Below are 23177 nucleotides of genomic sequence, written 5' to 3' on the forward strand. Positions count from 1 at the left end.
TTAATTTACAGGAGGACGCTGTCGTTTCCACCCTCTTTTAGCAATTAAATATTATTTTGGAATTTGGCCACTCTTTCTGGAATTATGTACAGACACGTAAGCTTTGGGACATGACAGCAGTTAAAGCATCCCTGGATTCAAAGGGAGAAGAAGACAAGGCAATTAAGCTAATTCGAGGCACGCAGCTCCTTACACGGGCACGTGACAGAGTGGTTGTGAGATGTGCCTTGCACGCGTGGGATGTACTAAGGCCCTCCTAAATCATCGTCCGAAAGAACACTCCTACGAATTAATTGTATTCTAAGATAAAACAAATAGCCCGTGAAATGATTTCGTGTATATGCAACGTAAAGCAAGCAAACTGTCAAGGAATTGGTTAAAAATCAATATGGTGGCTAGGACTGGAATTTTTTTTTTTTTTTTTTTTTGTCTTTTGACTTTATAACTACTGGGCGCTGGATATAGTGGGATCTGTTCTTTCTTATAATTATGAAAGTGAATTGTAATGTGATAGGCAGTTGAAATGCACATGGTGTGCCTAGAATCCCTAGAAAAGGATGCCTTTTAATAGTAATAAATGGGCAGGGGAAAATTAGAGATTTGAATAATGTAAATGGTAAACTTGTTTGTTGAATGTCCATGGAGGGCCTTTGATTTTTTTGCTAGGTTGTTCGGTATTCTATCTGGTATTATAATAATAATTATTTTTTTAAGTATTTTTTATTGAAAAGATATTAAAATAATAATTTTTATTTTAAAAAATTTATTTTTAATATAAGCACATTAAAATAATTTAAAAACATTAAAAAATTAATTTTTAAAAAATATAAATATAAATATTATTTTTTAAAATACAAAATCAAATAAGCTATCAAGAAGATTCTCATTGTAGAAGCAAGGTTTAACATGCAAGTCAAGAAGTGACGTAAAAGAAAATGAAAAGATAGTACAAATAAGTTTATGATGGCATTTGGTGAAGAGTGAGACAAGATGGAAAATCAACTCATTTGGATAAGTTTATTAGTTAAATTTTAGTTAAAATAGCTAAAAAAAACCATTTTAGTTAGCTAGCTAGAAAATATTATTACATTCATGCTCAGAGTAAAGAGTTATTTATATTTTTTAATTATTATTAAAATTGATTGAATTTCAAATACTATAGTAGATATTATGAATTAAACTTCATAATTTATTTTGATTTATTTCCTATAAGTTTATCTCAGTTTTATAATTTAAGTTTGACAAGTTAACCCGGGTTAACATGATTTATTTTTAATTGAATCTTATTTTTAATTTTATCTTTAAATATTTGGTTGAATGAGAATTAGGTTTAATGTTTATTTTTTTTTTTATATGGTTATATGGGTCTCATGATTTAGATAACGAATTTAAAAAGTTAACACAAATTGATCCAAATCGATCTAATATATTATCTTTTCGGTATATATTTTTTTTAAAAAAAATATTGTTTTAATTTTTTAGTCAAACTATATTTTTATTGGTCATCTGAATTATCTTTAAATCTGACAAGTTAGCCAGATCACATCATATCAATTCTCATATAATTTTAATTTTTTTCCTCGCTAAAAAAACACATCAAGATAATTTTTTTACATAAAGGCAATCACCTAGTTTGTTTGCTGTGCGGGTTCCCCCTGTTTATTCTAAACTGCTCCTCACTTGATTCTAACTAATATTAACATTTTTAGCCTGCAAATTGGCCAATGGGCATCTTTTCTCGATGACTTTGTCTCAAATTTGGACAAAAATGGATACATATTGCCACCGGCGTCTTCCCCTAGGAATGTTTTTGGTACATCGTTTTCATGGATTATGAAGAGCCGAAATTCACGTACAAGGAGCATCAGCTACAGGATGCGTCTGAGCAAGTTGAAATAACCCTTTTTTATTCTCATTTTCCTACATCAAACCAATGCAAAAAATAAAATAAAATAAATCACTAACGGTTTTTGCACCGCCAACCTGAATCAAAAGCCGCCGCCACTGGCACCTAAACCAGCTACAATAGTCGTGAACCTAACCCTCCAACTCATTAGAATCAGCCATTAAACCACTCAACCACAACCTTAAACCACCAAGATAGCAGCCGCCAACATAGCCTGAATCAAACACTACACCAACCGGCAACAGGAGGAAACGACAACTGGCTCGAGCCACTCACAACCGCTAAGTTGATATCCACTCAACCACGCCACTAAACCAGTTAACCGAGACAACACCAACAGCCACACTAGCACAAACAACTAAACCAGTAGCCCTCAAAATAAACCATAAATTACAGCCTTTTCCACCCAAAAATCAAATCGTTTTCAGCCTCTTTTTTTTTTTTTTTTTTGCAGGTTCAGCGTCGGCGCATGAGATACGCATCGGCGTTCCCCAGCACGACCAGACATGCCAGCGCTTGAGACGCAAACGCCGACAAGGGTAAAATAGTTATTACCCCTTTATCTTTATTATTGTTTACATGGATATTTGAAATATTGGGATCCAACCCATTGCTTAACAACTCTATGGATACGAAACCGCTGAAGATTTAATTTTTAGATTTGATAACGTTGGGATCAATATCTCATAATGAGGTGGGGAGAACAGGTGACAGCGAGATTATTCAATGTGTAATTGTTTGGCCCAGTATTGAGATTTTATGAGTGGAAGTGTATGTTTGTTCGTTGTGAAATTTTGTGCAAGATAAAGATTCTCAATTATTTCCCTTTTATTTTATTAAATAAATATTAGAATTATTTTCATATAAAAAATATTTTTCGCTTTTCTTTGTATGATTGTTTTGGGTGTTTATACAATAATCTCGTGTGAATCTTCGAGGTGGTGGCGGCCAACAATGATGCGTGTTGTTTCCGAACGTTTAAATATATTATGACAACCAATTTTTGAGACTATAATTTTTTTTTTAGTAAGATCATGCCTGTTTATTTTTGTGTTTTAAAATTATTGTTGAAAAAATTTAATTTTTTTTATTTTAAATTAATATTTTTTTAGTATTTTTAGATCATTTTGATGCGTTGATATCAAAAATAATTTTTAAAAAAATTTAAAAATATTATTTTAATATATTTCTGAATAAAAAAATTTTTAAAAAGCAACCACAACTACACTTTCAAACAAACAGATTTGTTTTTTTATCTAAAAATAAGCTCAAGAATCATTACATCTTTAAAAAGTCTTATCCCTTTGAAAAATATTGAAGACAGACTTTATTTTTAAAATATATTTCTTTTTTTAATCTAGACCTAAGGGTGCCCTGACAATATATTTTCGATCCACTTCTTCAGCTTACCAATAAATTATTATCCAGCTCGAAGTCATCTCCTAGATGATAACATTTGATTTTATACAAAAAAAAAATCATGTAATTATTCTTTTAACCTTTATTTATAACTATTATTGTTTAAAATCTTTCAATGTATAGGATATGATTAATATCTTCTCTATTATTTAATCAATCTCTTACCTAAAGCCTCTAAAAATCAATTAGAATTTTTTAGTTTCTATAAAAACTAGATGGTAAATCTTTTTTTCTAACATTCCCCTGTTTTCCTATCAATTCATCGAGATATCCTTATCGACACAAGTCACATATGAGTGATTTCTTGAGAGACATGGTCGGTTGATCACTTGAATGGGAATAAAATTCAGTTTTCAATTTCAAATACAACCCACATTGTAATTTAATTAAATTACTTATAATATATTCTTAATATTTGCAACAAAAAAGGGTGTAATTTACTTGTGATATCTTATTTTTACTGGAATTAATTAGAATCTTGGTGTTCAGAACAAACTGGTATTTAATTATAAGAACATATGTTTTCTTTTATCCTGCTCTACTTTTAAGACAGCCCTTGTTGCGTGCTTGTATTAGCTCAACTGGACTCAAGAAATACAAAAATGAAATTGGTCAAACCATAATAAAGAAGCATACAAATTGAGAGAGAGAGAGAGAGAGAGAGAGAGAGATGGGGTGTGAGGGTGTTTAAGGCTTACAGAGAAAAGGGAGAGTAAACAAGGAAGCAGGCAGTGACGAAAAAAACAATAGAAGAAGGGCAAAAACCGACTGCAAACAAGGATTGAAGCCATTAGCATGCCTAGCTCGACAGCCTCAAACATCAAGTGCGGGATGGATAACAAGTTCAGGATTAGATCTTGCATAGAATCATCCAAAGATCTCTCGAACACATTATCAAGATGCAGTCAGTGGAAACGGCTAGAGACAACTCAAAGGACTCTTCTAACTTTGAAGTTGATTAAATATATTTATATAAGAATCTTCATATTCATTAATCGTAGCTGATTTAGCTTTGTTCCATGGAGGAAAAGCCATTCTACTTTGCTATCTCTAAACAGTATGAACCCGATTACAGAAAATTTTACCTGGTAACCACAGAAAAATCAGAAGTTACCTTACATTTCTGCAACGGGAGACCCTTCTTTGCTTCCTCTGCTACTTCGATTTTCTAATATCATGACCACAGCCCAACAGGAACTGGTGCTCTTTTCTTCGTTATTACCACCACTTAATGAGGAAAAGCTGATCCGTCAGGATTGCATTTTAAAGAGGAAAAGCTGGTCCATCAGAATTTCAAACCAGCATCACAATGTAGAATTAATTGAGGTGAAATCAGCCCGTGTTCTCCAATGCAACAGAGGCAACATCGTTAATCCTCCAGAGTTTTTGGATCATCAATCTTATATATTAATGCGATGCCTTCTCCTGATCAGGTATCCAATTACATGGAGATAAGGTGCAATCAGTCTTGGGCACAAGAGACATCCTGGTATACTGAAGCCTGTCAATTTACTCCACGAGGACCATTTCTAACAAATTGTGGCACTCAGGTGAAGACTCGACAGATGAAAACTCAACCGAGCATCATCAAAGAACTATCCCAAGTAATTGCGGTCCTATCTCTAGGAAATTCCCAAATGCAACACCACAGCCCCCTGAGTTAATACAAGATCAGAATCAGAACCAGATAACTTACATTTAATGTCAGAATTTAGAATCCTAAATTTATAACAAAAAAAAATTATAAATTCTCACCCGCGGTCATCCTTGGAGGCATGTAACTATTGGCCATGGTGTTGCAGGATCTTGAACCCAATGAGGGCTTTTATGAAGTCACCAAATTATGTGGGTCTCAACATTTGCACAGATTAAAAATAGGACCATATGTGCATGATAAACAAGAAGAGCAACTGAAATAGTGAAACTCAATATACAATTCTAAGACATTAGAAATTGTGGGCCAAACTTCAACATATCCCCCATGAAATTGGTCAGCCGTTAATAGGACAAAACACACAAATCTTGGAGGGGTGAAGGCATAGAAGCAAAAAGGAGAATGAATAAGGAAGCAAGTAGTGGAAAACAAAAGCATAGAAGAAAGGCAAAGAAAGCTAAGTAGGATTGAAGCCATTGGCATAACCTACCATTCAAAAGGAACCCTTGAATGGCACACACATACCAAAAAAACAGTTGTAAAGGAATTTTCCCGACAACTCTGCAATAAGGAATGCGGGATAGATAATATGTGCAAAATGGGCTCCTGCTTAGTCATTCAAAGATCTCCCAACCTCATCTTAATGATCCACAACAAAGCAAACAGATAGGCCCAAAGCAAAATGCAAAACCAACATCAATGAAATAGCAGCCAGCGCGAACTCAATGGTGTATTCTGCAATTTAAATTGGCTAAGTTTATTTAAATTTATACAAGAAGTTCATATTTTCTTATCATAAGCGATTTAGCGCATTGCAGAAGAAACCATTCCACTTTGCTTCCCCTAAATGTAACAGTCCAATTACAGAAAATGTTGCCTGACAAGCACAGAATAATACAACAATTACCTTATATTTCTGCCACATCAAACTCTTCTTCATGCTCTTCCTCTTCTTTGCTTCTCTGATCATAACTATCACGATCAGAGCCCAAGAGCAACCGTTGCTCTCTTTCTGCCTTATTTCCACCACTTTTTATGAGGGAAAGCTGATCCATCGAAATAGCGTTTCGCTTGTAGTTCCAAACAAGCATCGAAATGTAGTCCTGCGGTGAAACCAGACCTTGCTCTCTCATGGTAAATCGTTGATCCTCAAGAGTTTTTGGATCATCAAGCCTTATATATTCAAGCAATGCCTTCTCATGATCAGGTATCCAATTACTTGGAAATGGGGTGTAATCAGTCTCGGGTACATGAGACATCCTGGTATACTGAAGCCCATCAATTGACTCCGCGAGGCCCATTCTTAGTAAATTGTGATAATCAGGTGAAGACCCTTTCTTCTCCTTCAAAGGACGACTCAAATTCCGAGAACCAATCTTATACACCTTTGCACGTGAACGCAACTTGTATTTTGCAGCATAAAGCTTTGCAAGTGAACCCCTTATAATGTAAGAACAGAAGTTCACAATTTTCTTCCGATTGTCAGCATATCTATACCACTCAACCATTGTTGACAAAAATTTGTTCATTTGTGCATTGGTGTGAGCTTGAGTAGCATGGAACATCCTGAAACAAGGCTGTGGGTCTGGATCTCTGTCCCCTTTCAGAAAGTTCAACTTCCTAAATTGCTTAATGCATTGTTTCAAGCTCGCTGTGACTGACAAAAGGGTGCCCACACCTTTTTCACTAATGATCTTCCCACCAGTGGCAGTGTACCGTAGAGTTGGATACACAACTCTTCGGCACAACACGTGATCAAGAAACATTATACCTTTAGTTATGTGCTCGATCGGGAGGCTCTCATTGTCAAGCTTAAGCATGTATTTCTGATCAACAAACTCAATCAATTGCTTCCTCAATGTAGCTGCATCTGCTCTAGGTCCTCGCATACCAATCAAAATGTGACCCCCATGTCTAACATAATCCATCTTCCTAGTTTTGTCTGGGCCACTTGTTGGCACAAATTCTGGCCAAGATGTATTCCCCTGTTCTGCTTCCCCTTCTGGACTATTCCATATGACATCACTCTTTGAAGGACGATAGAACTCCTTGATCTTACCCTCCATCCAACGGTCCAATTCATCTAAGCAGATATTAGCCAAAAGAGGACTGAGAATCCCACAGTGCCCCCATGAAGGAACCTTCTCTGCCTCCTCAGGTGCAAACCCAAAAAAAGTGTCTAGCCAATATGGATCTGGCTTCGGCTCATCCTCTGCCAAAACCCTCTTTTTCTGATACTTCCTCTTCGTCTTCTTTTTTGGCTCTTCCACACGACTAGTGATCACAGGAGTAGTCAATGCTGTCTTTATCAAATCAATCACTTTCTTATCCCTCACATCCCTCATCAAAGCACTTATCACTAACCCCACTTTCATTCCATCCAAAACTGTGCTCAAATCCCCTCGCATATACCACAAATACCCTGCAAAATTCCTCCTAATCACCTTCAACACCGTATGTGCATTTCTACCAGGTCTAAAAGCAAATGACTTTTGAGAAAACCGTGCTTCATATATCGGCTCCAAAATCATAAACAACACCTCCTGAACTATCTTATCCTGAAATGCCGCCGGTTGTGTAGTTGTCAAAATTGCCTTAATCTTCCTCTTCGACAAAGACTGATATTCAGTCTTATCCTTCGGGGACTTTATAAAAAAATCCAACCTGGCACCCCACTTAAACCTATTATCAAGAACCGCATTTTTAAGTGCTAACAAGTCCTCCAATGCAGACCTTTGTATAGCACTGCGGGGCATATAAGCTCCCATGTCATCAGCACACACTTTCTGATAAGCCAATACCCACAATTCAAACCGGCGAAGATAAGCTGTCAAATTGCTCAAAATTCTATCCGGTTCTCGAAAATTCTCTATCCACATTTGAGAGCAAACTGAGACACCATCTTCCTTCATCAGGTTGGATGGGTCATCAGGGTCCGGTGCACGCCTGTGCACCGGAGTGAATGATAGTAAACGAAAGAAAGCCAACCCATTAGTCCTGGGGTTTAAGGGATTGGATTGAGTGTACAAAAAGGTAGTGCCGGTGGCTGTTGTGGTTGGGATAGGATTGGTATTAATGAAAATCTTGTGGGTGAATATTGCAAGACGACGATGCATTTGGAGATGGTGAAATCAAGAACCACCCTTTTTTATGTGATTTCTGGGTTTATAATCAGCATTAATACTACAAAGGTGAACGAAAACTATGAGAGAAAATGAGTAAAACGGAATCCAAAAGGAGCTGTCTGGCTATGCTACTCAAAGCTAAATTATCAGAAAGTGAGAAAAAAGAGTTAAACAAACTATCGAGTTTTGAGTTCTTACAGAAAATTGAAGCAACCAACCCCTTGTTATGATGTAAAGCTTGGATACGCCTTGATCATGAGATGAAGCCACTCGATTTGTTTTAGGGAACTGGGTCTGGGTGTTTAAGGCAGAGGAGAAAGTGAAGAGAGAATTTGAGAAGTAAACCCAAACCCTGGCTAAAACCCTGAAAAGTGGAAGCTTTCTGCTTCCATTTTGGTTAAGGGCTTCGCACACGTCCTTCAGAGTTGGTTGGATCAGTGTGAAAGAGTAACTATAACTGTTCGACCCATCATATGCTGAGCCCATTGGGGTAATTATACTCTCAGGCTGAGCCCATCAGGAAGAAACTTCATTTTCATGCAAATAAACTGGCTAGGAAATTATAGTTTGGTCCCTATGATTTTAAGATTCTCCTTTTTCATCCTTTTTTTTTGTGGGTTTCACTTTTCATTACAAAACTTCATTTATTTTATATCTTGATCTCTGAACTTTGAGATAGAGAGGGCTGTTAAAAATCCCGGTTAGAATTTTTCGGGCTAGTAAAATATAAAAAATTTGGTCCAAACATAAAATGATAAGATGGAATATAAATAAGAAAAATAGAATAATATTAATGTAAACCCCGATTGAAAATCTCCTTTGTTAAAATTTTTTGGAAAATTCAATCAAATTATGAATGAATCAAAATCAAAGAAAAATCAAGTTTAAAAGAAGATGGGCGAAATTAAACGAAATAAAAAGATAATATAGCATTAAGTTATTAGAAAGAAAGTGTCTAATGAGATAAAATAAAAATACAAGAAACAATAGGGGTCAAAGTGTGAAAAAAAAAATATGGCACACAAATACAAACTTGGCTTCCAGAGAAAGCCAAGTTGGCCGGCCACCATAAGGAGATAAAGAGAGGAGATTTTACCCAAAAACAATCATGAAAAATTACCATAGTAAACATTAAAATGATTTAGATTAAAGGATTAAAGGTAGTTGGAAGGAGATTTAAAGCTTGATTTTATTGCTTATATTCTTCCAAATTCTTGAAAATACGAGATAAGAAACTTTTCTGATGAAATCATTCATGATGGTTTGTTGTTTTTAAGCTAAATTGTCTTGTAATGAGTTATGGAAAATAGGTTTATGAGATTGAATGTTTTGTTTTATGATTTTATGATATTCTATAACAGAAAATAAAATGAGTATTTTTTATGTGAATTAAAACAATTGAAAAAAAATTGAACTAATATTTGATGTGTTGCACAAATTGATCGACCGTTTAGGATTACTAAACGATTCGATTGACCGATTGATAAGAGGAATGGTGAAATTGACTATTGTCTAATCCGGATAATCAAATTGGTCGACTATTTGTTCGACCGTTAAGGACACCAGTAAAATTCAGCAGTATCTGGTTGATCGATTGGTTGTGCCAATGTGAATTGATCAAGTGTTCTAATTGACAATACTATTTTAAAAAATAAAAATAAAAAAACTTGTGATTTCTTAAATTTACGATCAAAATTGTGCATTACTTGGTTAAGAAAAGTGGGGATGTTACAATTTGGAAAGAGGTTCCAATAATGAATGGACAGATTATAGTATTTAAAATTCCTATTAACACCGGAAAGGTTATAAGAGTGGTACAACCACAGGATAATGCATCTAGAACTTGGATATTAGATAGGTGTTTAATACTTTTATTTAATAGTTTATTTAGTCAAGTAACTATAAATTCTTAAAATATGGTGTGTTAATATTTTAATTGTAATACACGTGGAGTTAGTTATCTGGTAATGGGACTATTGCCGGACAATATGTGGTGAAACTAGTTAACCTGTAATGGGACTAATGCCCGGTAATGGATGGTGAAAATAGTTAACCAGTAATGAGCTATAATGGACAGTGGAACTAGTTACCCAGTAATGGACGATGGAACTAGTTACCCGGTAATAAAATTAATGTCCGGTAATACATTAGGCATTAATTTGTCTAATGACCAAAATATATGACTTAACAAGATGGTTCAATAGGACTATAGAATTGCTTGAAATGATGAATTAAAACTATGACATATTATTGGAGTTGACTTGTTTTACATGTCTTATTATGTAATTTTATTTAAACCATGTGTTAAATTAATTTCAGGTATACCGATTGAGATATACATGGAATCATCAAGTCATGAAGAATGTGTGTTTTATGTGGAATAATTAAAAAAGATTGTAGGTGAAAATGCTAGAGAAAAAGGAAGGAATGTATGGAGTGAATGAATTGATTAACCTTATCTAAAGTTTCATAGGTGTTTTGATACCCTTGAAACACACCATCTTGCATGGAGAGAATGGTATACCATTGACCTAGTTTAGGGACAATTATTTGAGATAATAACTTCTAATGGTTGATGGTTACGCTATTTTCTAATATTATAAAATACAAAATTATCTCCAACGTAACCAGATTATCACTAAAAAACCATGAGAAAAAAGATGAATCGACCATTAGTTCCAAGTTTAAAAAAATCATGATTTCAAGGGTAATAAAGTAAAGTCAAAGGTTTTCTGATTGGGCAGCTTGTTTATCATAGAGAAGAGAGAAAAGAAAAGAAAAGATTGTCAAAACCAAATTGTCATACAAACCATCGCGCGTCATCTCATTGGGGGAGGGATCGCCATGAGCTTTATAACACCACTGCAAATGAACAATTTCCTTCACCTTAAGCCATCACACACATCGATAACTTTTTTTATAAATATTTTTAATCTTATAAAATACAAAATTATCTCTAACTTGACCTGATTATCACTAAAAAACCATGAGAAAAAAATGAATCAACCCTTAGTTCCAAGTTTAAAAAATCATGATTACGAGGGTAATAAAACAAAAGGATGAATCAACCCTTCAACTTAAGTTAGATTTATTTTGATTTTAAAAGTATTTTAGTTATTACATTGTGCAAATAATAAATAAAAAACATTGTTGTCCTCAATTAATATAACAATGACTAATTGGTCCTTAAGAAATTACATTATTGCTCCCAATAACTAGGTTAATTGTTTTTTCAAAAAGGATAAATGCATAAATTTATTGTTCTCAGATCCAGTTCAGACTTAGCACTTAAAGCTTGGGTCTAGATAAGGTTGTCATGTGGTCAATTTGGATCAATCCTAAAATAATATTATTTTAGATAAAAATTAAAAAAAAATCCTTAATAATAACCTAGTGAAGGCTTAGATTAATCGGGCTAACTGAATTATGAAATAACTTACCAAATAAATCACTCAGATTCAGTTATTTTAATATCCAAAATGATTTGAAATAAAACCTAATACGGGTAAGGCATCTTATCAGCCAGTCATTGTAACGTTATCGAGTTTAATAAATACGTTGTTAAGACCCTCATAAGAGCCGAAACAATCAAAACTTCAACCCGACCCGTTAACAAGATGTCAAATACCGATAATCAGTCTTCTCTTCATAAGAATTTCTCAGCTATTTGCACAGCTCAATCACCAAGCACAAACACTGTACAATTTAAAAGCAAATACTTACACCTATAAATCTCCATTTCTCTCCGATTTGGTTAATCGACCATTTTACGGATCTCTGAAAAAATAATAGAAAAAAATGGCACCAGTCTCAGCTCTTGCAAAGTACAAGCTGGTCTTCTTGGAAGACCAATCAGTCAGTAAAACTAGCATCATCACTCGCTTCATGTATGATAAATTCGATAACACCTACTAGGTAAAACCCAGATCATTATTATTTGTTTTACCTCGGACTCAGATTCATCTTGTTCTAAATCTGTTTATTTTTTTGTGCGCTAATTTGTATTGTTGTTTTGACATACCCTTTGTTTGGGTTTTGAATTTACTTATTCTTTCAAAGATTGCACTATCGTATAAATGAACATGATAATTTTTTGTGAAATCTTTCTTTTACAGTCAAGGAATTTCGATTATTTTCGGGGTTCTTTTTTTTTTTGATATAGAATGTGGTGTTTTGTTGTTAGAAAATCATAATTCTGCTTTGTTCTTGTTGATGTATAATCTCTTTTTTTTTTAATTCTTGCCTCGTTTTTCTTTTTCTGGGAAATCAGTTAGATGAGGTGGCCGCTGTTGTAGGTACCTATAGTTTGTTTCTTCATGATTACAAAAGTATTTAGCCTGTGCTGCTGATCGAACTTACATGTATCTTGAATTGATGAACAGGCTACCATTGGCATGGATTTTCTATCAAAAACCATGTATCTTGAAGACAGAACTATTCATTTGCAGTTGTGGTTAGATCCATCACCTTAACAAAGTGCAATTTTGTTCATGTTCTGAGAAATACAATATGCATAATCCTTGGACATGAATCCTGCACTGAACTCTTGATTCACTAGCGGGGCTGTATCTATTCAGTTCACCATGCAAAGGATTAATAATGAATGGTTATTTACATATAAATACTAGTACCATGACATATGTGACAATGCAATATTGTGCTCCGAGGCGATGGAACTTATATGATGTGAAACAGACAAAAAATAATGTTGTGGTCATCAAGGATCAATTTTACATTTTAATACATGCATAAATTTTATTATGGCATAAGCTTTGTATTGAGTAGAATGAATGTCAATTCATTGAAGGAAGATAAATCAAGAGTTGACGCGGCATTGCCTTATGAAGGATAGGTATTCTTAAAAGTGCTAGAAATGGAGATTTGCACATTGGTAGATGTCAGGGTCCATATTATTGTCACTATTTTCATGAATATGATTGCAATATTTGTGCATAAGCCACTCGACATATGCACACGTACCTACTTTTTTGTATATATAGTTATGTAAACACATGCATGTATTATTTATCCTGATTTTTTTATGTTTGTGTGTTTTACTATTTCTCGTGACAATTTCTCCCTTGTGGATGGTTGACTCTCTGCTAATCTCTATGCTTGCAGGGATACAGCTGGACAGGAAAGATTCAAAAGCCTCATTCCAAGTTACATTAGAGATTCCTCAGTTGCTGTCATTGTATTTGATGTTGCAAGTATGCAATTTTTAAAGCAATATCATCATCGTGATTGTTTTCTTACTGCCTTATCATCTATCCATCTTAAGTAAATTTGTACTTCAAGAGATCAAGTAAATTCACCTGTCTCGTTGCTAATTCCCTTATTGGCATGTTGGTTTTGTGAAGTCATAAACTTGTTCGGTTATGTGCTCGTATTGTAATTCAGTCTCATTGGCTTTTTTCCCCCTCTTATACACATTAAACTAACTTCCAAACTATTTGTTAGGAATAAGGCATTCATGTTTCATGGATGTTTCCTAACTCAATAGTCCATGTTTTAGGTCGGCAATCTTTCCTGAACACTTCAAAATGGATTGAAGAGGTTCGCACTGAGAGGGGCAGCGATGTCATCATTGTCCTTGTTGGGAACAAAACCAACCTTGTGGAAAAGAGGTGAATGTTTAATGGCACTAAACTGTTAAGTATTGCCATGATCGGCGTGGCTTGTTTATGATGTTTTATGTCTACTCTAGGTCACAGTCTCACATACACACAAGTAAAAGCACTGTTTTTGAAATTACTTTCTACTGGTCCGCCATGATCTGTTTGATCTTAGCCACTCATTTTGGCTTGTAAATTTGTGGTCGGAACAAATACTGACAGATCTGAATTATTTGATGTTTTCCCTTTCTGCAGTTTGATCAATTAAAGTCTTCGATCTTTCTTGCCTCGTGTCCACTAACATTTTGTTCCGTGGATGATTTGGCAAGCAAGTTTCTATAGAAGAAGGAGAAGCTAAAGCTCGTGACCTTAACGTCATGTTTATCGAAACTAGTGCAAAAGCTGGTTTTAATATCAAGGTTTGTTCTCTAGCTCATGCTCTCCCTCTATACTACCTCCTAGTGATGTTGAGTTTTTCATGAGCCTAAAATGAACACAATCATTTTGCCTAATATCTTTTATGAGTTAATGGCCAATGCTCTCCAAGAAGAGGGTAAAAAGAAGGAAAAAGAAAGAAAGTTTCGAGCCAAATGAAAAATCAGATGCAGGTCCATCGCATGCCTTTTCCTTTTCAATCTATTGAGGGTAGATTAAGAGCATGGTATTTTTTCCATTATCTTGTGATCATAACATTTTTAATTCCTTACGAAGTTGTGCAAAGGGTTCTATGTCTTTTCTCTGCCTTGTTTTGCTTCAGTGAACTTATTAGAAAGTAGGCTTGCATAGAAATTATTTTGTTGGCTAATTAATTATTCTCTTTTGAATAAAAGAACTATTCTCCAAACCTGGCTTTGGATTTGCTTAAGTTACAAGATTATGCTCGTTGATTCTAATTACATATTTAAATAACCTTTTCCCTTTGTTCTGAAGTCTCAACCGAACATGGTTTCAATGTCTACCTTGTCTAATGAAAGGGATCTTTACATGTTTGGGATATTTAAGAGAAGGAAGGAAATCTGATTGATGGGCTTCCCATCTTTCAGTTAGCCATCTCTTGAAGGTGTCCATTATTGCCTAATAATATGCATTTAATGGTTATTTGAGCTTCATCTGAACTCAAGGACCCTATATGCTCCAATACTGTTTATTGATTTGCTTAAACTCTCACAAAATCATGCTCTTCCATTCTAATTACATATGTAAATAACTTTTTCCCTCTGTTCTGAAGTCTCAACCTGACATAGTCCTGATGTCTACCTTATCTAATGGTAAGGATCCTTACATGTCTGGGATATCAAAGAGAAGGAAAGAAATCTGATAGATGGGCTTCCCATCTTTCAGTTAGACATCTCCTGAAGGTGTCCAACGTTGCCTAATAATATGCATTTAATGGTTATTTGAGCTACATCTGGACTCCACAGCCCTCAACCACATTCCCCAAATTGGATCCAATGCCTTAGTGTCCTTTGACGTGACTGCTGTTTTTTTTATTCAGCACATATTAGTTTACATATTTATTTACTTTGGGTATTTTGTCTCTTACTTTATCAATGAAATTTTGTGCATCCATTGTTCTGAAAAATCACCGCAGCCTTACTATGAATGGAGGCACTTTCTTCAACAAAGCAAGAGGACATGGTTGATGTGAACCTAAAGTCTTCCGGTGGAGCTTCATCTCAGACACAGCCTCAGGCAGGGGGATGTGATTGTTGATACCTTGAAACTCTTAAACATTGGTACGATTGTCCCTGTTGGAACAATATTTCACTAATATGTAAATGACTGACTAACTTATTTATGTCCTTTTCCTTTTCTATTTGCCATCCTATTTGGGAAGCATTTCCTCTGTGCCTGAGGAACTCTTTGGAATAACTTGAGTGGTTGAGAACTAGGACTAGAAAGATTCGTGGTTGGGATATTCTTGTATTTCTTAGGTTGGTTATAGGGTCATAGGTTGTGGGATATACAGTGAAATTACAGTTTTCAATAGACTTTTCTTTTTTTTATCATGTCAAACGACCTAGTAATATTCTCCATGCAACACATGCATATCGTAGTTATGATTTCTTCCTCCTCTGAGTTCAATAACTTGATGGCCTGGTGGGTCTATGACGGATATCAACGGCACTCCCCCCTCCCAAAAGTCTCAATTGTGATTTTAATTATGTATGCTCTCTGACTAGGTTAAAATTATGATCATCATTGAAGTTGTTAGGAACGAACCTGGCCTTGCACTATAAGATCAAGCTAATGTTTTAGCTTTTAAAAGAAGATTCGACCGCCATACAACAGGCCCAATTCTTCAGGACCTCTAGCATAAGTACGGTTTCAAAGCGTCATCACCTTTTGCCACTTTAAACTGGCCATAGGCGACATGTTTGTGGTCATTAAGATCATTCATGGGTGTAGTTGTAGTGCTGTTGGAGCATGTAAAACTGCTGCAAAGATAACAGTACAACATAATTTTGTCATCCTGATAGAATCACTCAAATGACCATGAGTAAGGGAAAGGCTAGGTCGCTAAAAACTGGCAAGTTCGAGGATAATTGCTAGCTCGATTGAGCTGCCTATAATTAAAGCAAGGAGTCAGAAATTTTGTTTTGATAGACATCGATGGGTGATGTATTGGCATTGTGAAAAGAGATCATCACCAAAGTGGTTGGTGACCGTTGAAAACTAAAGTATATAGTTCCAAACAATCCATAAGCCGAGGCAAGGAGGTCAAAACTCAAAAGTTTCGGTGCTCGACAAGTAGATGACGGTTGAAACGGTGGTGTTTGCGTTTTCTAGAGCTAGTTCCGTGCCGATTATTTCTAGTCCATTAAGGTTTGTAGCATGACTGAAAGGAACTGTTTGAAGAGAACTTAAACTAAAGTCATGGAATCCTCTGCGTATTTTTTGCAGGTTCGGTTTGTTATATCTCTAGTGGAAGCATCGAGAGTTGAAATGCTATTTGTCAGGAGTAGGAGTTACTAAGAAGAGGAAGCGAAGAATAAAAGAAGAGAAAACGTGCTTTGTTTTGATCTCTACCTTACTTTAGTCGGTTTATTTTGTTTATACAAGTAAATGGTTTTAAGCTTCCGATTGAGACACAGTACGTGATTCCTTTGTGCTGATAAAAACATTAACATTAACAAAAAAAATTGTAAATCACGTGAAATTACTGTACATCCACACAGATTACTATTCACTTCAACAATGAAATTATAATTTTACCTTTGAAATAAAAAAAAAATGAATGCCTTGAATTTGGGGTAATTTAGTCTTTTCCAATAGCTTATTAATCATTAAATAATTATTCAAGGGTATATGTGTATTTTCACATTTTTGAACATTAAAATGACTAATTTACTTTCTAAATCTAAAATTGTTTTAGCCAAAGTTATTTCCATCTTTTCATTTTAAAAAAATAGTTAAAAAATATTTTTTTCCCTTTGAATAAAAAAGAATTAAGTCATTGACCCACAAATATCTTCATCTTTTCACAAAGTTTTTTTTTATTAATTTCATATCCTTTGAAGGTGTTTTGATCTTTTAACATTAATCTATAGTTTTTCAATCCAAAAAATTGTTGGTGTGTGTTGTCCACGCTCCAATGTGTGGGCAGATAGTTACAATTGTTTTTTTACTATGTTGTTGGAAGCATCATTGCGTTTTCTTGCTCTTAATGCGGCGTCTATCAGTGACAAATGGGTAATTTGTCGTCGGTGACTTTTTTTTTTCTTTTCTCTATCCTCCTCCTAAAAGTACATGTTGGTCCTCTTTATTTTTGGTGTTTTCATTTTAGTATAATTATTTTGATTTCTATTTTTTTTATGAAACTTTTATAAAACTTTTGTTTATTTTCAATTTAGTCATTTAATTATAATGTTTTATATCTTATTTTTTCCAATTCAGTCTTCTTTTCTTTTGAATTGTAATTTTTTTTACTAGCTTTTTTGTTAAAGTTTTATTGGTTTTCAATTTTATCATTCAATTAAAGTTTATGGTGTATTATTTTTTTCAATTTAGTCCTCATTCTTTTATTTTTTTTTCTTTTGTTAAAGTAGTTTTTCTTTTCAATTTAACACTCTAATAAAAAAAATTATTACCCTCTTATTTATTTTTTATTTTGATTTTCACCGTTATTTTTTAATCATAATTTTTTATTTTAAATATTTTTGTGTAATTTATTTTTTTTCCCGACTTCATCCTTCAGCGTTTGCTTTGCTGTGAATTGAGTTTTGTGGTTTTTTTATTTATAATTCTTCTGGTCTAATGACTCGGGTCACAAGTTTGAGAAATTAAAGTGGGTCAACATCTTCTTTTTTAGCTCATTCTCTTTTCTGATTTTATTATTTAATATTAATTTCTCTTATTTTTTAAAGATTATGATACATTTTTTTAATATTTTTTAATTTATGTCTTCTATGATTTTTTATCTTGCTTATTTTATCATTTTTAAATATTTTTTTTAAAATTGTTTTGTATATTTTTAATTTTTGAAAATATTATTTAGGCATTATTTAAAAAAACAATACAATAATAGTCTTAAACAATTCATTAGACATCGTTATCCAGAAACTATGAAACGCGCCGCTTTGGACTCAGAACTAGAAAAGGCCCTCTTTTAAATTGCTCTCTCTCTCTCTCTCTCTCTCTCTCTCCATCCTCAAATTCCTCCAGGCTCCCCCGACTCCATCTCTCTCTTTCTCTCTCTGATAGCCAACCGACGCGTCACACCCCTTCGCCTGTGGCGTCAACGCCTCTCTCCACCTTTTAATCTGGTAAGCGATCAACACCTCCTTCCTCGTGATTGAATAGATTGCATATTTTAGGGTTTGAATACGTAGATTTAGTTAGATTTTTGGGAATAGGTTAATTAACAGTTTTATTTTATGAAATCACAAGCCCTATTTTAGGTTTTCAATTGGAATTTCGAAAATTTTCAATAGTTTTTATTTATTCAACTCGTTTATCGCAGATCAATTTCTATATTTCAAGATGCCGGCGACAGCAGGAAGAGTTCGCATGCCGGCGAACAACAGGGTGCACAGTAGTGCAGCCCTGCAGACTCACGGTATATGGCAGAGTGCAATTGGGTATGACCCCTATGCACCTAACAAGGATGACTCCAAAAAATCATCCCAGGAGAAGTCCTCCACCGCTGAGCCTGAAGGTGAGAATGCTTATGCCAGCTTTCAGGGTCTCCTGGCGCTTGCCCGTATTACCTCATCCAATGCTGATGAGGCTCGTGGTGCTTGTAAAAGATGTGGTCGTGTAGGCCACCTTGCCTTTCAATGTAGGAATTTTGTGAGTGTCAAGGATGGTGATAAAGAGAAGGATGCGGAAGCAGTTCAGGCTGCGGTTTTGTCTGGGTTGGAGAAGATAAAAGGGAATGGGAAACGAGTCGTTCAGGGTGAGGAGAGCGAGGATGATGAGGATGAGAGTGAGACTTCGGATTCTGAGGAGGATTCGGAGATTGAGAGGATTATTGCTGAAAGGTATGGTAAGAAGAAGAGTAGTACTCTGGGGAAGTCATCTAGGAAGAAGGAGGACTCTGATGACGATGGTTCAGATTCTGGGAGGAAGAAGAGAGGAAGGTCGAAGAAAAGGAGGATTAAGAAGAGGGTAAGTAGCGATTCAGAGGATGGGGATGAGGATAGGAGGAAGAGGAGGAAGGAGAAAAGGAGGAAGAAGAACGAGTCATCAGATGAAGAGGATGATCGGCAACGCCGTAAGAGGAAGAGTAGGAAGGAAAAGAGGAGAAGGAGAAGTCATCGGCATTCTGATGATTCTGACTCAGATGAGCATGAGCATTCTGGTCGAAGGCACAAGCAGAAGAGCAGGAAGACATCATCTTTGTCTGATCCTGATGCCTCTGGCTCTGATGATCCTCGGGTGGGAAGAGATACAAAGCGTTCTGAGAAGAAGATCAGGAAACGCCATCATGAAGATGATGAGTGATGTCTAGTTACGAAAGGTAACCTCTCATTCTTTAAGTTCAAGTCAAACACTCTAATCCTTGTCTTTTTCGTTTATACCTTTTCGATTTGAACCTGTGGGCAATATCCTTGGAAAAGCGTAAACACTCATTGTGTCTTTTGCTTCGCTGTCCCTTCTCTGCATTGTATCTGTCAACGCATATTTCTTATCTCATATATTGTTAATAAGGTGGTTTGGGCACGTACTTGAGCGCTCGCTTTTTACTCGTGGCTGGATAGCATAATACTATTAGGTTCCTCTTGGCACGAGTTTCTGAGCAATCGAACTGATAGTGTCAGAAGTTTGAGGTGCTTTGGCTTTGGCAAGTTTTAATAGGTAGCATACAAATGTAATCAGCGAGTTGAGTTAAGCTCAAGTGGATGGAAATGGGGAGTTGCAATTTTCTTATTAGGCTGTAAATCAATATGTTATGGATACTGCCGTCTCATCAATGAAAAGTGTAGTGCATCTAATTTGGTGGGAGAGACAGGGGGGCATCACCATATTACCTCCTTGTGTTATTGCTTAGCCCTTTCATTTCAATCAAAGTTTCTGCCCACTCCAGCATCTCCTAAAGTTATTATACGGCAATCTTTTCCCTGTATTCCACTCAAGTCTATAGTCACTTATCAGCCCTGCATTTTTAGATGACTTTTGGTTACCAAAAAAATTCCAATGAGTGTTTTCTTATCCCGAGGAATTGAAAGCCCTTCTCTTGGAATATAACAGCCTGTTTAGATGGGGTTTTAACGGCAAAACATGAAGGATAAGGGTGGAAAGATAGCTTTTAATCCAATTTTGGACAAGTTGGGCTGGAAAAAAAATAGAGGGGAGCCAAGCGAATCAGAGACTCAAAACATTTTAATCAATCTTTACTGAATGTCTACTTTTCCCGTGTAAAAATTTAAAACTTTGAATCAATTCATTCATCTATTTGGTTGCATGATTTAAGATACTATTTTTCACGAGCAGACTATATTAAATTTCAGGCTGAAGACTGCTTTGGAAAAGGATTTGCTCAATCGCTTATGGTAAAGAGAATTTCCGTTTTGCAGTACTATGGAGATGGTGATTGTCTACAAGATTCTAGGTATAAGTCAGCTGCAGTGGACGGACTGGAGCGCTGTTTATTTGTTGTCTTTGTTATCCGAGTATGCGAATATTTATCTATTCCAGATGTTTAAAAAAAAATTATGAATGTCTAAAGACTTGTATTCCAGGCATGCTGTGTTGTTCCCGTAAAAGCACCATGTTCAGTTTAGCTTGATGCACAGTAAGCAACGCAGAAAACCAATTGCATGATTTTCCTTGCTATTGTTTTTTTTATTTGAAATGTATTAAAATAATTTATATTATTTTTTAAAAATTATTTTTGATATCTATATATTAAAATAATTTTTAAAAAATAAAAAAATAATTTAAAACAAAAACAAATTAATTTTTTATATTGCGCAATTATGCCGCAATAATAAGCTACCCCTCTCCTTGAAGGGGATGCTTAAAACTTTGAGATAAATTGAAGATTTCAAAACTTCAAGGGTTTTGTAACCAATCCCAAAACAAGACCTTCGAAGATTCATTTTATTCTAAGAACAGTCAGTGATCTACTTGTTAGCTGTCGTTCTCTTTCACTTAGTTTACATAATTACTAGCTTTATTTCCCCCTTCGCAGTGCAGCAAAAACATATAGCAATAAAAATTGGACAAAACCCAATATAGCAGTTGCTCGATCAAGGTTGTGAACTTGATTGGATTTCAATTTTTTATTTCATTATACAATGATAAAAATAGATATACACAAGAAAGTCACCTAAAACAATTTAAGAAAAAAAACGTCATGAAGGATGTACAAAAAGAATGCATAATAATATAATAAAAACAATGTTATAATCCTGTTAAAAAAAATTTAAAAAAAATGGTATTCAAAAAAATAACACCCCCGATGTATTTTAATGAATTTTAGTTAAAACTTAAGGAAAGAAATATATAAAACAACATCAAGGCCGGAAAAAAAGCAAGGCTCCTAGGCCTAGGTGGGCTAGCGTGCCTGGTCTATTGTTGAAGCCATTAAAAAGAAAGCTAGACGCGTGGGTTATAAAATCAAACCTACGTGTCTGACCACCATTTTTTTCCTTTTTTTTAATGGATAAACCATGTGTCATCTACTGGTAATATTGTGACCACCTCATGCGGTCAGAAATCAGCTCCCTATTTTTTGGATTCGGTAGCGTTTGTTTACGCGGCTGCGGCTGTTTTTAACGCAAACTGTGTAAACAAAGCGTTTGGTAACAATAAAACATGAGTTACTGTATACGTGGGGCCCGTAAAAAACGGTGTTTTGTGAGAAGCAGCTCTCAGCTGCTTCTCACGCGTCCGCATCTGCCCAGGTGAATTAATTCACCTCGGCACTGTTCACTTCAAGAAGTGAACAGTGTTCTTGAAGTGAACAGTGCTATTCAATTGGCACTGTTCACAGTGAAATTTTTTTTTAATGTGTTTTATTCGAAAAATTAAAAGGAGATCGTTTGATAACGTAACAAAAAATTCAGTTTTTGTTGTTGCGCGCTTAAGAAACCATGAAAAATATAGTCCTTGTTTGGTAGATTTCTTACGTGATTAAATTGCACATAGTTTAATGGAATAATAAAAAATATTTGATATCAATATTATTTATTTCATGGTGTAATAATAGTAGTTAAATCTATAATATTTAAATTAAAAATCATCAATATTAATATATATATTAATTATTTTATAACCTTAATTTGAAAAGCATTCTTTTAACCAAACACATTAAACTACTTTTTGTTCAACTTCAATTTTAACCACAGTTTTAACCAAACATATATTTTTTCAAACCAACCTCAACTAAAAGTACTTTTTATAAAACAACTTTTTTTAAACCACAACCACAACAGCTACCACAATACCAAACACACTTCATCAAAGCTATTTTCACTATTTTTTATATAAAAACACCTAAGAAGGAACCCATAAACCTTAATAAAACCATATTTAAACTAAAATAATTAATATGTCAAAAACATAAAAAAATCATCTTGAATAAAAAAATATCCAAGCCTTTATCTTCCTTTTTCAACAACATTAATTATTTTAAAAACAAATAAACAGAACTCTTGCAGTTAAATAGAACTCATTGAGACTAATATCAGCTTTTTTAGTTACTAGAATATGAACTACTTCTTCTTTGTTTTTTTATTACTTTCTTTTTTTATAAAATTCAAGGATTAAAATATAAAATAAATAAAGCATAAGACCAAAATGTCAAAACCTAAAAACAATGATAAAAAAATGAAGGAACTTTGGGTGCCAAAATTTTAAAATCTATACTTCATTAATCGTGAAAAAAAAAAAACAAAGCTGCTTTTTTGTTTTAATATCAAATTTGTTCCTTATAATTTCAATTTGTTTTAATAGGATAATGAATTCTACCATGTTAAACAAAGCATTAACTTAATCTCGGGATTTTTTTT

At 34.5% G+C, this 23177-nt stretch overlaps 3 protein-coding genes across 5 annotated transcripts; 2 read left to right on the forward strand and 1 right to left on the reverse strand.

Annotated features, from left to right (window-relative positions):
- Positions 1 to 4260: 4260 nt before the first annotated feature.
- On the reverse strand, positions 4261 to 8522 carry LOC18094222 (nuclear intron maturase 2, mitochondrial-like). 2 transcript variants are annotated; one of them, XR_008058319.1, is made up of 3 exons: positions 5887 to 8522; positions 5081 to 5714; positions 4261 to 4980 (listed from the first exon to the last, which is right to left on the reverse strand). XR_008058319.1 is itself a non-coding variant. In XM_006368406.3 (2 exons), the coding sequence occupies exon 1, from the start codon at positions 8093 to 8095 to the stop codon at positions 5888 to 5890; it is 2208 nt and encodes a 735-aa protein (XP_006368468.2). In that variant the 5' UTR covers positions 8096 to 8522; the 3' UTR covers positions 4261 to 4980; position 5887. The 2 variants fall into 2 exon arrangements, 1 of the variants encoding a protein (XP_006368468.2); XM_006368406.3 differs by lacking the exon at positions 5081 to 5714.
- A 3129-nt stretch (positions 8523 to 11651) lies between these two features.
- LOC18094223 (ras-related protein RABH1b) lies at positions 11652 to 13756 on the forward strand. Its single transcript, XM_024581385.2, is given in 4 exon segments — positions 11652 to 12019; positions 12487 to 12557; positions 13226 to 13314; positions 13620 to 13756. Coding segments are annotated over 4 exon segments (393 nt in total). The 5' UTR covers positions 11652 to 11902; the 3' UTR covers positions 13736 to 13756.
- Positions 13757 to 18307: 4551 nt separating this feature from the next.
- Positions 18308 to 20906, forward strand: LOC18094224 (CAX-interacting protein 4). 2 transcript variants are annotated; one of them, XM_024590070.2, is made up of 3 exons: positions 18308 to 18485; positions 18683 to 19681; positions 20673 to 20906. In XM_024590070.2, exon 2 carries the CDS (start codon positions 18703 to 18705, stop codon positions 19663 to 19665), a length of 963 nt encoding a protein of 320 aa, XP_024445838.2. In that variant the 5' UTR covers positions 18308 to 18485; positions 18683 to 18702; the 3' UTR covers positions 19666 to 19681; positions 20673 to 20906. The 2 variants fall into 2 exon arrangements, with proteins under 2 accessions (XP_024445838.2, XP_006368471.3); XM_006368409.3 differs by having other exon boundaries at positions 20739 to 20906.
- Positions 20907 to 23177: the final 2271 nt, after the last annotated feature.

The sequence above is a fragment of the Populus trichocarpa genome, chromosome 1 (genome assembly GCF_000002775.5).
Source record: "Populus trichocarpa isolate Nisqually-1 chromosome 1, P.trichocarpa_v4.1, whole genome shotgun sequence".
Lineage (NCBI taxonomy): Eukaryota > Viridiplantae > Streptophyta > Magnoliopsida > Malpighiales > Salicaceae > Populus > Populus trichocarpa.